The 13,946-nt window shown below is 36.3% G+C and overlaps 1 protein-coding gene across 15 annotated transcripts in view; it reads right to left on the bottom strand.

Annotated features, from left to right (window-relative positions):
- The window catches only part of DNAH12 (dynein axonemal heavy chain 12), a 210,342-nt gene that overhangs the window by 183,481 nt on the left and 12,915 nt on the right, over positions 1-13,946 (bottom strand). For 14 of the 15 annotated variants that reach the window (XR_007514395.1, XM_049861985.1, XM_049861986.1 and 11 more), the window contains exons 5-11: positions 7,870-8,059; positions 7,314-7,386; positions 6,310-6,468; positions 5,889-6,084; positions 2,224-2,412; positions 1,498-1,654; positions 554-645 (exon numbers count right to left, since the gene is read on the bottom strand). Coding sequence is in view for 14 of the 15 variants with exons in the window: in XM_049861985.1 (XP_049717942.1) it covers positions 554-645; positions 1,498-1,654; positions 2,224-2,412; positions 5,889-6,084; positions 6,310-6,468; positions 7,314-7,386; positions 7,870-8,059 (1,056 nt within the window). In the remaining variant the exon portion in view is untranslated. Of the gene's footprint in view, positions 1-553; positions 646-1,497; positions 1,655-2,223; positions 2,413-3,875; positions 5,258-5,888; positions 6,085-6,309; positions 6,469-7,313; positions 7,387-7,869; positions 8,060-13,946 lie in introns of those variants that run through there. The other variant, XM_049861988.1, reaches the window with a different exon arrangement.

Raw genomic sequence — 13,946 nt, forward strand, 5'->3', positions numbered from 1 at the left:
TACATTAAAAATGAAATTTTAAAATTCTAAAGAAAGAAGATAAAGAAAGAGAAGCCTAATTTTAACCAAAGAAACAAGAATCCTAAGGAGGCAGGGCTCTTTTCTCATTCAATTGCTTTCTCCCCATTGCTGCCAGAATTATCTTTCTAAAACTCAGATCCAAGTATCTTACTTCCATGGTTAAAAGCCTTCAGAATAAATGAGTCAGTCACAAAAGCCCAAATATATGATTCCATTTATATGAAATATCTAGAGTAGGTAAGTAAATAGAGAGCAAAGTTGATTAGCGGTTACCAGGGAGGGTAAAAGGAGGGAGAGGGGAAGGGAGACTCATTGCTTAGGGGACACTGAGCTTCTGTAAAGGGTGATAAAAAAATTTGCAAACAGATAAAAAAAAAAAAAGATAATGGTGATGGTTAAATAACAGGATGAACATAACTGATGTCATTGAATTATACAAGTGAAGAATGTTAAAATGGCAAATGCTTTGTTACATATGTATTCACCACAATAAAAAAAAAAGAAAGAATTGAAAACCAGAGTCACCACTTACATATGTGTATTCATCAAAAGTATGATCTTCTGCCTGAAAAACTTCTATCTGTTCATCAGCAGTCCCATCGAGGAGCCAATTATATTTTTCAACTAAAAATTAATAATACAATTAAGATCTCAATAATATCTTTTTTTAAAAAAAAGTAAGTGCCTATTTTTATGTAATCATGGAATGGGGTAACCTACTTAATTAAATATTACTAATAGAGTTTTAACATTAAAAAAAAACCTAAACCTGTTGCCGTCAAGTCGGTTCCAACTCACTGTGACCCTACAGGACAGAGAAGGACTGCCCCATAGGGTTTCTAAGGAGCGGCTGGTGGATTCGAACTGCTGACCTTTTGGTTAGCAACCATAGCTTACCACAGCTCTTAACCATTGTGTCACCAGGGCTCCATTAACATACATAGATTCCTACATTTAAAACAATAAAATAAAATAGGCTTAACAAGCAAACCAGGTTAAACACAGACTTTTAAAATAAAGGTAGTAGACTATTTAAGTATCATAAAGTAACTCAGAGGTCCAGATAGAATAGTTAATGGAAGGTTCTGTTAATAGGATGTAAAATAACAACTAATCATCCTGATCCCACACACACTTGAAGAGACTAGGAACAAATAAAATTTCAGGCTCTTCAAAGCTATTCTCAGAAACTACTTTGCCTTCACCCTTGAGTTAGCTTCCTCCTTACCCCTACGTCTCTCCTCTCTACGCTCTGGCTTTATCACACTGCTCCAGATTACTTTCAGCCTTTGGACCCAACAAAAGAATTCAAATTTCTTGATTTGGATCCTCAACTCTGTCAAAAGCCACACCTATGCTCATTTCTGGTTCTTTTGCTTTTTCATAGTAGCCTCAGACAACCAAGCATCTGACCAAATTGTAGTAAAAATAAAACGCCACCCTTTCATGGTGAAAAAAGTACAATATCATATATACCATATGCCTCATAATGTTGTCTTGGACCTTCTAAGTTCTGATGTACTGCCACCTTCAGCATTTCAACAGCCCAATGTATTACGTGTTCAGGAAGTTCCGTGTCAAGAGTTGCAGGTGTTGAAGTTCCTCCTAGCCAAGAAGGTATTGTTTGGATATTCTAATGTAAATAAAAATGACAATTTATGAAATAAATACCTAACTGTGCAAATTGGTCTAAATAGAGATCTTACACTATATTTTTAAAATATTCTTTTCAGATTTCAGTGGTCCCAGAAAAGACAAGTTGATGCAAAATGATTATTTAAAATTGATAGTTTATAGTCTAATATAAAACTTAAGTTATTTTACTATCATTCAACAAACACTAATCAAGTACCTATAATGTAAAAGTGATTACACTAAAGAGCTCTAAAAAGCACACAAATGACTTGGATCTTGTCCTTAAGAAGTTCACAATCCAGTAGGGGAGATAAGACATGCACAAAAATATCAATTCATAACTACAATAAAACTTCAAAGAAGGAAAACGTCATTTCCAGTCAGGAGACTGAAAGGTACTTTCTAACTTAAAATAACCTGGGGGGGGAATAAAACAAAGGGTTATAACATTTTATTTACTAAAATACACTTCATAGAGACTTAAAAATGATTAAACTGAAATAATTAAAAATTCTGAAAACGAGCCATATTAAATTAAAAACCCAGTGGGTAAAGATGATGTAATACCTGCAGAGCTTCAGCTATCCTCTCCACTAAACTCAAAACAACGTCTTCCAAATCTTGAAAGGTTGGATAAAATTCTATTTTCTCATCATCAAACGTCAATTCCATCTTAAATATTGGCAGCCTTTGCTGGTCTTGTGGGTCAAACAGTTTTACAAATCCTTCCACAGTTCTTCTTAAGAGATCCTTTAACTGCATGATATCATAAATTTCTATTATTTTAGAAAGTCCAAATCCTACCTCTAACTAAAATCAGTGAACTGGTATCTATAAGTAAATCATTCTATCAACCCATTTCATCCTGAAAATTATCTGCATTCAGCACAATACAGTCTTAATCGGTGTAGCCTAAAACAATAAACTGAACAATACATGCAAACTTTAATTTTCTATAGGCTATCAACAATCTTAAAATGGTAACTCAGAATTTTCCACATCCTTTCGCAATTCTGCCCCTGGTACAGAAGATGTTCCAAAAGATCAAACAACATGGTGAAGACTAGAGTGGGGTAGGCCTGACACCTGAGACATGGGGTGAGGTACAGTACAGTCCCGAGGCTGGTCCCTATGTTACAATAACCAATTTTTGAATATTCAAGAATTTTGAAAGCCAGTTGTTAAACCTTAAAAGCTTGAAATCCACCAGGGTGGGAATATCAACTAACAATATAAATTAGGGCTTTTTACCTTTCTGGAGAGTCAGTTTTCCGGCACACCACTATGTGAGGGTGAACCCACCAGAACTTAACATATGCACAATGAGTTACTAAAGTATGAATAATGCAGTCTATACAGAACCAACTACTGGAAATTTAGACAAGCAGGTAAACAAATCTAAATGATCTTCAAAACATTCTGCATCTTTGTACTTCTTATCAAATAATCACAGTTCTCTTATGAGGGTAAAGGTAGAAGAGAAACCAAATGTACTAGTTATAGTGTTAAAAAACAAACCAAACCCATTGCCATTGAGTCGCTTCTGACTCATAGTGACCCCACAGGACAGAGTAGAGCTGCCCCATAGGGTTCCCAAGGCTGTAAATCTTTACAGAAGCAGACTGCTACATCTTTCTCCTGCAGAGCGGCTGGTGAGTTCAAACTGCCGACCTTTCAGTTAGCAGCTGAGTGCTTAACCACTGTGCCACCAGGGCACATTAGTTATAGCGTTACATACTAGATATGTAACATACATACATACTTGAATATATGTATTTACTCTTCTTTTTAAGATGCATTGCAAAATTAACTGACTCTTTGGGGCTTGAGAAGTCAAGACCACTCAAGCAAATCCCATCCTCATTGCCAATTGTATCAAACTAATCCAGGGAGACTGCGATCATCCACCTCTGATACCAAATGTGTGGTGAATAATAAATCACATGCCAATTGCATCCTGTGGAAATCTCAGCTTCCCTTCTCTGGTCAGTTCAGACCCAGCTGGTCCACACAGCCCTTCTCTCATCCCCATTTCTGGGTAGGTCAGTAGGTACCTGCCCATTCTAGGTTCCTAAAGTCTGATAATCCATTGGAATGACTCACAAAGTCCAGGGAAAGGGCTATTTTTAATCCAGCAGGAAAAAGGATAAAAACACATAGGGCAAAGTCCAAGAGGGGTCTCGGTGCAAAGCTTCCATGTCCCCAGGGGATGCACTTACTCTCCCAAGGGCAGATGTTCGCTCTCACCACCCAGGAAGCTCCACTAAGCCTCTGTCTTCCAAAGTCTTTATCGGCCTCACCTCGTAGCCATGATAGATTACATCATGCCTCCTGAGGCTTAGTCAGCATTGTGCCGCCATATGGTCCCTCTTGGTCTGGTTAGCCCCTGCTCATTGGCTTCAGGTATGGCCTCGCTCTCAGGAACCAGGACCACAGGCCAAATTGCTTACTGCAAGGGGGCTCCACACCTCACAGAGCTCTTTACCAAACAGGAAAATTTTCTTCAGAACTATTTTTCTATAATTATATTTCTATGTTGTTGTTAGGTGTCATCAAGTCGGTTCTGACTCATAGCGACCCTATGCACAACAGAACAAAACACTGCCCAGTCCTGGGCCATCCTTACAATCCTTGTTATGCTCGAGCCCACTGTTGTAGCCACTGTGTCAATCCACCTCACTGAGGGTCTTCCCCTTTTCTGCTGACCCTGTACCTTGCCAAGCATGATATCTTTCTCCAGAGACTGCTCCCTCCTGACAACATGCCCAAAGTATGTAAGACGCAGTCTCGCCATCCTTGCTTCTGAGGAGCATTCTGGTTGTACTTCTTCCAAGACAGATTTGTTCGTTCTTTTGGCAGTCCCTGGTATGTTCAATATTCTCCACCAACACCACAATTCAAAGGCATCAATTCTTCTTCCGTCTTCCTTATTCACTGTCCAGCTTTCACATGCATATGATGCCATTGAAAATGCCATGGCTTGGGTCAGGCACACCTTAGGATTCAAGATGACATCTTTGCTCTTCAACACTTTAAAGAGGTCCTTTGCAGCAGATTTATCCAATGCAACGCGTCTTTTGATTTCTTGACTGCTGCTTCCATGGCTGTTGATTGTGGATCCAAGTAAAATGAAATCCTTGACAACTTCAATCTTTTCTCCGTTTATCATGATGTTGCTCATTGGTCCAGTCGTGAGGATTTTTCTTTTCTTAAAAAAAAAAAAAAAAAAAAAATTTTTTTTTTTATGTTGAGGTGCAATCCATACTGAAGGCTGTGGTCTTTGATCTCCATTAGTAAGTGTTTCAAGTCCTCTTCACTTTCAGCAAGCAAGGTTGTGTCATCTGCGTAACGCAGGTTGTTAATGAGTCTTCCTCCAATACTGATGCCCCGTTCTTTTTCATATAGTCCAGCTTCTCGGATTATTTGCTCAGCATACAGATTGAATAGGTATGGTGAAAGGATACAACCCTGGCGCACACCTTTCCTGACTTTAAACCATGCAGTATCCCCTTGTTCGGTCCGAACAACTACCTCTTGATCTATGTAAAGGTTCCTCATAAGCACAGTTAAGTGTTCTGGAATTCGCATTCTTCTCAATGTTATCCATAATTTGTTAAGATCCACACAGTTGAATGCCTTTGCATAGTCAATAAAATACAGGTATTCTCTGCTTTCAGCCAGGAGCCATCTGACATCAGCAGTGATATCCCTGGTTCCACGTCCTCTTCTGAAACCAGCCTGAATTTCTATAATGGTGAAAAATCCAAGGAGCCCATAATAGTATAAATTTAACATTCTCTATTTATCATTTAAAGATGACCAATAATAAAAAGTAAAAATAAAGATGATCAATAATATTTTGAACTGAGAATATAAGTATATGAATCCATTGTAGATTTACTGAGCACAAAATGAGAATTGATCAAGTTGGAAATTCATAAGTTAAAAAGTGTGTTAGTCTTTTGTTAACATGCTCCAATAAAGCTATAAACAGCTTACAGCCTTTAAGCATAAGCCATCATAACAATGACCCACTTCTAGGCTTCCCTCCCATTTTAGATTACTTCAAAACTAAGCATATTTTATGTTAAGCTTATTTAAATAAAATAACAGAAGTGTTTTTTATTAATTTACTTTAAAATATTACTTAGCTTTGTATCTAAACAGAGTTTTATTTAATACTAAGCTAATTTTAACAATATTATCCTTTCAGATATATAAAACCCATTTACCTGATTTGACATAAGTGTGGAAACACAGTTATAAAAAGCATCCACTTTTTCAGGTTTAATGCCTTCTAATGTTTCCTTCTTGGTAAAGAGACTTATAACCTTTGGATACCATGTGTTCATTATCTTCTCTTCTGCCTTTTTAGCTTGTATTGATAGATCATTTTTCAGTGATTCACAATCAGTTGGACCTTTAGCTCTAGTTATGAGGAAAAGAAAAATGATTTGAAGCAAATGATAGATATTTGTCTTCATATCCAATTATTGAAAAAAGTAAAATAAATATTTTAAATTGTAAAATCTAAAGAAAGATTTTGAAGATTTACTGATGGAACTTTTAAAAATTATGCAGTTAAAAATATCAAGACTGAAACAAGGAAGCGTTCAAATCTTAAAAGTCAATTAATAAATATGGAATTTTTACCTAATTCCTGTAAAGTCCAGCAAAACTGTATTGGCAAACGTTGTATAACCAAGTTCCAGTAACATTTTCATGGTTGGGTGAACAATGTGCAGATTAGATAATATTCGATTTCTTGCCTGCACATAGCTAGAATGCCACGGATTAGAATAATCCAGGCCTCTGGAAAAGCAAAGCATCATATAAAACAGGAATAAAACAATAAATCCTAAGTTTTAGGAAATAATGTTCATGACATGGAATTAGTACTAAAGTGAGAAAACTGGGGATTGAAAAGAGGGATGGTCAACGATGGGAGCCATGGGAGATAAATAGCTAATAAAAGCACATCAAGATCTCAAAAAATGCATTATCTTAAGAGAGTGCGAAGCGAAACTGTGGGTAAGGCAGGTTAATGGAGTCAGGCGTGAGTGCCCTGCTTGCTGGCTTCTAGTGTGCTCTGGCTCAGTTACCCGGGGTTCAGGTAAAAGAACACAGTCTAGGTTGGGAGTAGATTTTGGTTTTTGTAATTTTTCCCCAACATAGAATGGCAGAAAAATGAGGAACAGGACTCAAATTTTTAAAAAATCCAGACTTACTAGACCAGTTGCGACTATAGAAATCCCTGAGATTATCACTCTGATACACTCTTTAAACCCTGACCCAAAACTAGCCCGAGGTCACCTTTTAGCGAAATAACAGATTGGCACACAAAATAAAGGACATAACCTGTGACTGTGGTGCTCTGGTAAAAAACCATCTATATGAGGCGAAAAGGTCAACGATCACTCTAAAGCAAAGATGAGAAGCCCCGGGCAGGGAAGCCAGAGTACTGGAAATGAACAACCAGAACGCATTAAAGAGAATGCTGACACACTGTGGAAAATAGAACTAATGTCATCGAAAAACTACTGTAGAAACTGTCAAATAGGAACCTAATTTGCTGTGTAAACTTCCAAAGAAAATACAATAAAACATAATTAAAAAAAAAAACTACATGAAATACTATATTTCAAAAATTTACTCACAAAGGGGATTCTGGTAAAGGGCCTCCTTCATCTTCAAGCCATTTGACTGGAGGTTTCACAAGAACGCTCCGCACTAAAATACACATATGAATACATACTTCTTGAAAACCCTTGCAAAATCTACTTATATCGAAGTTTCTGACTTTTGATATTGGATGATATAGTTTACTGTGCTTTCAAATGAGCATAAGAAAAAATTCCTTCATATGAAACACAAACTCTTGGTAGGATTTTGGCCTTTTCCAAAAGTATATATACATGTATATATATATAATATATATATATATAAACTAATAAACCCACAAAATTACAAAAAGTGCCCTTAAATTACCAAGATTTTGACTAGATTATAGGCTCAAAATAAAATCTTGAAATAGAAATCATATCTAAGAAATAAACAGTAATAATTTACTTCATTATTGATTGTATTTATTTGTACTTTTGATTCAACAGGGAGAGGGGAAAAAAAGCAAAGGTAAAAGAAACTTGGCATGTGTTAAATGCTATTGTTATTGTTAGGTTCTCTCATAGGGACCCCATGTTAAATGCTACTTACCCAAATATCTCTTCATGCTGTTTTCAAAGTCACTTGACACCTCGTTTATAAGACTTTGAACAAGTTCTTCTCTTTCTTTCCCTTCTCTTAGAGACTCGGGTATCAGCATTAACATGTTATCCAGCCACTCCTTCTGAATAGGCACTATAGGACTACTTTCTACACATCGCTTCAAATACATGTAGTTGAACTGGGAACATAATAAGAAAAAATTAAATACTCTACATAGTATAGCATTCCAATGTAACTACCGAACCCTATTTTCTCAAAACACTAATAACTTTACTGTTTTCAGAATTTAAAAAATTTTATCCAAAAATAGGACTTACGAAGAAACCATTTTATCCATTTCTTTATGATGAATTCTCATCTAATGTCCTTAATATTTTATTCAATTTCTTAAGGCAAAACAAACACACCTTATCTAACTCTTTATTCCTTCATTCAATAAATATTCATTATTTCAACAAATATTTAGACATTGTTCTGAAGGCTGAGGGTATAGTAGGAAATAAACCGGACAAAGTCCCTGCCTTCTCGGGGATTATATTCCTGCACAATAATCATATAATTTTATAAGTTCTTCCATAAAAATGAGCAGTCCAACAAAAGTACCCTTGAACAAATGGAAAGACAAACCTTTATCATGGTAAAGACATTTAAACACCACAAATATTGAGTTTATCCCAAATGTAATTTAACACATTATCAATAAAAATATCTACATACATTTTTATGGAACTAGACAAGTTGATTCTAAAGTTCATGTGGAAAAACAAACATGTGAGATTAGTCAAGAAAACTCTGAGAATCTACAAGGGAGTGCCCTAGGAGACATTTAAACAAACTATGTTCTTGTTAAAAAAAAAAAAAAAAATTTTTTTTTTTTATGTTCTTGTTAGGTGCTCTGGAGTCGCTTCTGACTCATAGCAACCCTATATAAAACAGAATGAAACACTGCCTGGTCCTGTGCCACTCTCACAATTGTTGTTATGCTTGAGCCCATTGTTGCAGCCACTGAGTCAATCCATCTCATTAAGGGTCTTCCTCTCTTCTGCTGACCCTCTGCTTTACCAAGTATGATGTCCTTCTCCAGAGAGTGGTCCCTCCTGATAACACATCCAGAGTATACGAGGTGAAGTCTCACCATCCTTGCTTCTAAGGAGCATTCAGGGTGTACTTCTTCCAAGACAGATTTGTTCATTCTTCTGGCAGTCCACAGTACATTCAATATTCTTTGACAAAATGATAATTCAAAGGGCATCAATTCTTCGGTCTTCCTTACTCATTGTTCAGCTTTCACATGCATGTAAGGTGACTGAAAACACCATGGCTTGGGTCAGGCACACCTTAGTCCTTAAAGTGGCATCTTTGTACTTCTTAACACTTTAAAGAGGTCTTTTGCAGCAGACCTACCCAACGCAATGCATCATCTGATTTCTTTACTGTGCTTCTATGGGCATTAATTGTGGATCCAAGTAAAATGAAATCCTTGACAACTTTGATATTTTCTCAATTTATCATGATGTTGCTTATTGGTCCAGTTGTAAAGATTTTTGTTTTCTTCATGTTGAGGTGTAATCCATACTGAAGGCTGTAGTCTTTGATCTTCATAGTAGGTGCTTCATGTCCTCTTTACTTTCAGCAAGCAAGGCTGTATCATCTGCATATCTTAGGTTGTTAAAGAGTCTTCCTCTAATCTTGATGCCCCGTTCTTTCCTCATATAGTCCAGTTTCTTGGATTATTTGCTCACCATACATATTAAGTATGGTGAAAGGATACAACCCTGACACACAGCTTTCCTGATTTTAAACCACCTAGTATCCCTTGTTCTGTTTGAATGACTGCCTCTTGGTCTATGTACAGGTTCCACGTGAGCACAATTAAGTGTTCTGGAATTCCCATTCTTCTCAATGTTATCCATAATTTGTTCTGATCCACAGAGTTGAATGCCTTTGCATAGTCAATAAAACATAGGTAAACATCTTTCTGATATTCTCTGCTTTCAGCCATGATCCATCTGACATTAGCAATGATATACCTTGTTCCACAAACTCTTCTGAATCCGGCTTGAATTTCTGGAAGTTCCCTGTCCATGTACTGCTGTAGCCACTTTTGAATCATCCTCAGCAAAATTTTACTTGTGTGTGATATTAATGATATTGTTTGATAATTTATGCATTCTGTTGGATGGGCTTTTTTTGGAATGGGTACAAATATGGATCTCTTCCAGTCAGGTGGCCGGGTAGCTGTCTTCCACACTTCTTGGCATAGACGAGAGAGATTCCAGCACTGCATATATTCACTGAAACATCTCAATTAGTATTCCGTCAATTCCTGCAGCCTTGTTCTGCACCAATGCCTTCGGCACAGCTTGGACCTCTTCCTTCAGAATCATTAGTTCTTGATCATATGCTACCTCCTGAAATGGCTGAGCGTCGACCAATTTTTTTTTGGTATACTGACTCTGCATATTCCTTCCATCTTTTGCTGCTTCGTGCATTGTTTAGTATTTTTCCTGAAGAATCCCCTTCAATATTGCAACTCGAGGTCTGAATTTTTTTTTTTTTTTCAGCTTGAGAAATGCTGAGCATGTTCTTCCCTTTTGGTTTTCTATCTCCAAGTGTTGGCACATTTCATTATAATACTTTACTTTGTCTTCTCAAGCTGCCCTTTGAAATCTTTCATGCAGCTCTTTTACTTCATCATTTCTTCCTTTCGCTTTAGCTACTTTATATTCAACAGCAACTTTCAGAGTCTCTTCCTATATCCCCATTTTGGTCTTTTCTTTCTTTATTTCTTGTCTTTTTAATAACCTCTTGCTTTCTTCATGTATGGTGTCCTTGATGTCATTCCACAACTCGTCTGCTCTTCAGTCACTGGTGTTCAACGCACCAAATCTATCCTTAAGTCAGTCTCTAAATTTAGGTGGGATATGCTCAAGATCGTACCTGGGCTCTTGTAGACTTGTTCTAATTTTCTTCAACTTCAACTTGAACCTGCATATGAGCAATTGATGGTTTGTTCTGCAGTCGGCCCCTTTGCCTTGTTCTGACTGATAACACTCAGTTTTTCCATCGTCTCTTTCCACAGTTGAAGTTGATTTGATTCCTCTGTATTCCATCTGGCAAGGTCCATGTGTACAGCTGCCATTTATGTTGTTGAAAAAAGGTATTTGCAATAAGTCATTTGTCTTGTAATATTCTATCATGGGATCTCCAGCATCATTTCTATCACCAAGGCCATATTTTCCAACTACCAATCCTTCTTTGTTTCCAACATTCTCATTCCAATCACCAGTAATTAGCAATGCATCCTGATTGCATGTTTTATCAATTTCAGACTGCAAAAGTTGGTAATAATCTTCTATTTCTTCATCTTTGGTCTTAGTGGTTGGTACATAGATTTGAATAATAGTCATATTAACGGGTCTTCCTTGTAGGCATATGCATATTATCCTTTCACTGACAGTGCTGTAATTCAGGATAGATCTTGAATTATTCTTTTTCACGCTGAATGTGACACCATTCCTCTTCAATTTGTCATTCCCAGCACAGTAGGTTATATGACTCTCTGATTTAAAATGGCCAATATCAGTCCATTTCTGCTTACTAATGCCTAGGATATCAATGTCTATGCATTCCATTTCATTTTTGATGACTTCCAATTTTCCTAGATTCATACTTTGCACGTACCATGTTCCAATTATTAATGGATGTTTGCAGCTGTTTCTTCTCATTTTGAGTCATGCCACAATAGAAAATGAAGGTCCCAAAGGCTTTACTCCATCCAGATCATTAAGATCGACTCACTTTGAGGAGGCAATTCTTCCCCAGTTGTATTCTGAGTGCCTTCCAACCTAAGGAGCTCATTTTCTGGCACTATATCAGACAATGTTTCACTGCTATTCATAAGGTTTTCACTGGCCAATTTTTTTAGAAGTAGAATGTCAGGTCCTTCTTCCTAGTCTGTCTTAGTCTGGAATCTTTGCTGAAAGCTGTCCACCAAAGGTGATCCTTCTGGTATTTGAAATACCGGTGGCAAAGCTTCCAGTATCACTGCAACATGCAAGCCACCACAGTATGACAAACTGATAGACAGGCGGTGAAAAGCATACTAAAAAGCCTCTATAATTAGAACAGTGCAGCACAGGTGCATGAACAAACAAGACCAGTGTAAAAGAATAAAAAGTCCAGAAATAGAGCCAGTAATAGGAAAATCTCACATACACTAAATGTGTCACCTAAAATCACTGAGGTAAAGATGGCAGTTTAAATAAAGAGTGCTGGGACAACTGGTCAGTCATATGGAAAAAGATAAATTTAATCCATACTTTACATCTTGTACAAGGAAACTACAAATAGATCAGGAGTATAAATTAAACAGTGAAACTATACAAGGACTAGAAGAAAACATGGATGAATTCTTCTATAACTTGAGTGTAGAGAAAAACTTTCCAACTATGATTCAAATTTCAGATGCAAAAAAAAAAAGTGATTTATACATTTTGACTATATAAAAATAAAAACATTAGCATGGCAAAAACATCATATTAAACAAAGTCAAACCAAAACTGACAATCTGGGAGAAAATATTTGTAACATGTAACTCAAAAAAAGTATAAAAGAAAGCTTTAAAGTTAGTGTAAGATAAAACCAAAAATACAATAGAAAAATGAGCAGAAGATATCAACCAATATTTCATCAAAAAATTATAAAAAATGGCCCTTAATCACATGAAATGATGTCCAAACTCACTTATAATTACAGAAAGCAAATTAAAACTAATCTGAGATAGTATTTCTTACCTATCAGACTGGCAAAAAAATAGAAAGTGTCAGCCCACATTCTGTTGGTGAGACTATGAGGCTACAGACACTCTCATAAATTGCTAACAGGAATACAAACTAGCACAACTCTTTGGAGAAGAATTTGACAATATCTAACAAAACATATCCACCTGGCAATGCCACTTCTAGAAATTGAAGACACAGTTCCAACAATATGAGAATACACATACACAAGATCATTCATTGCAGCAAAATATTGGAAACAGTTGGGAGCAGTTCAGTAAACCATTATGTAGCCACACACTGGTGTTCTCTGCAGCAACATAAAAGAATTAGGAAGGTCTTTATGAACTGACACAGAGTGATTTCTAGGATATATTGTTAAGTTAAAAAAAATGTAAAAGATTATCTATAGTATGGTTCTGTATAGGATAAATGCTGAAATAAAGAAAATTATCTGCTCAGTTGTGCAAAATTCAACACAGGAAGGATAAACCAGAAATTAGTGAGATTGGTTACATGGCGGGGGAGTGTGGTAGAATAGGGTAGAAAGTATGGGACATGGGAATGGCTAGAAGGCAAGAGACACTTCTCTGAGTATACCCTTTGGTACAGTTCTGCCTTTCAAACCATGTTATTCCTTCACATTCTCAAAGTACAAATTAAAAAAAATAAAAAAGATGATTAAAGAAAGAAATCTAATATGAAAACAAACAGAAACAAATGAACCTAACTGTATTTCAAATTAATAATATGCTACACTGAAAGGGGGTGTAGAAGTAACCACAGTAACTTTTCAACATACTGTTTTGACTATATACCCACAGGTTAGATACAAAAAACTGCAGACAAATATCAAACTATTTGTTGTTGTGCACTGTCCAAGTAGATTCCGACTCATAGCGATCCTATAGCAAGTAGGTTTATTTTTCACAATGGTATGAGTTAGCAATTTTCAAACCATTTATATGTATTCTAGAATTTAACAAAATAAATAAATATATTGTGGTTAATGAAAGTCAGGTTTTTCACTGTTAGAGAAGCTACAAATATGGAAAGTGGAAGGAATCCTGTGGCACTGAACTGGAATTGGTTTTTTAGACAAACGTAATAATTTCTTAGCTCTTTTTGCTGAGAGAGCCAATAAGCAATGACATCCCAGTATTAAGGAGTACACGTAATACTCATATCATGATTTCTAAATATCATTCTCCACTAAAAGAAGGAATCCTTGGAGAAAAGCCTGATTCCAGGGCTAGAACAAGGAAAAGTATGGGATGAGCTGGA

The sequence above is a fragment of the Elephas maximus genome, chromosome 20 (genome assembly GCF_024166365.1).
Source record: "Elephas maximus indicus isolate mEleMax1 chromosome 20, mEleMax1 primary haplotype, whole genome shotgun sequence".
NCBI classification, from domain to species: Eukaryota; Metazoa; Chordata; class Mammalia; order Proboscidea; family Elephantidae; genus Elephas; species Elephas maximus.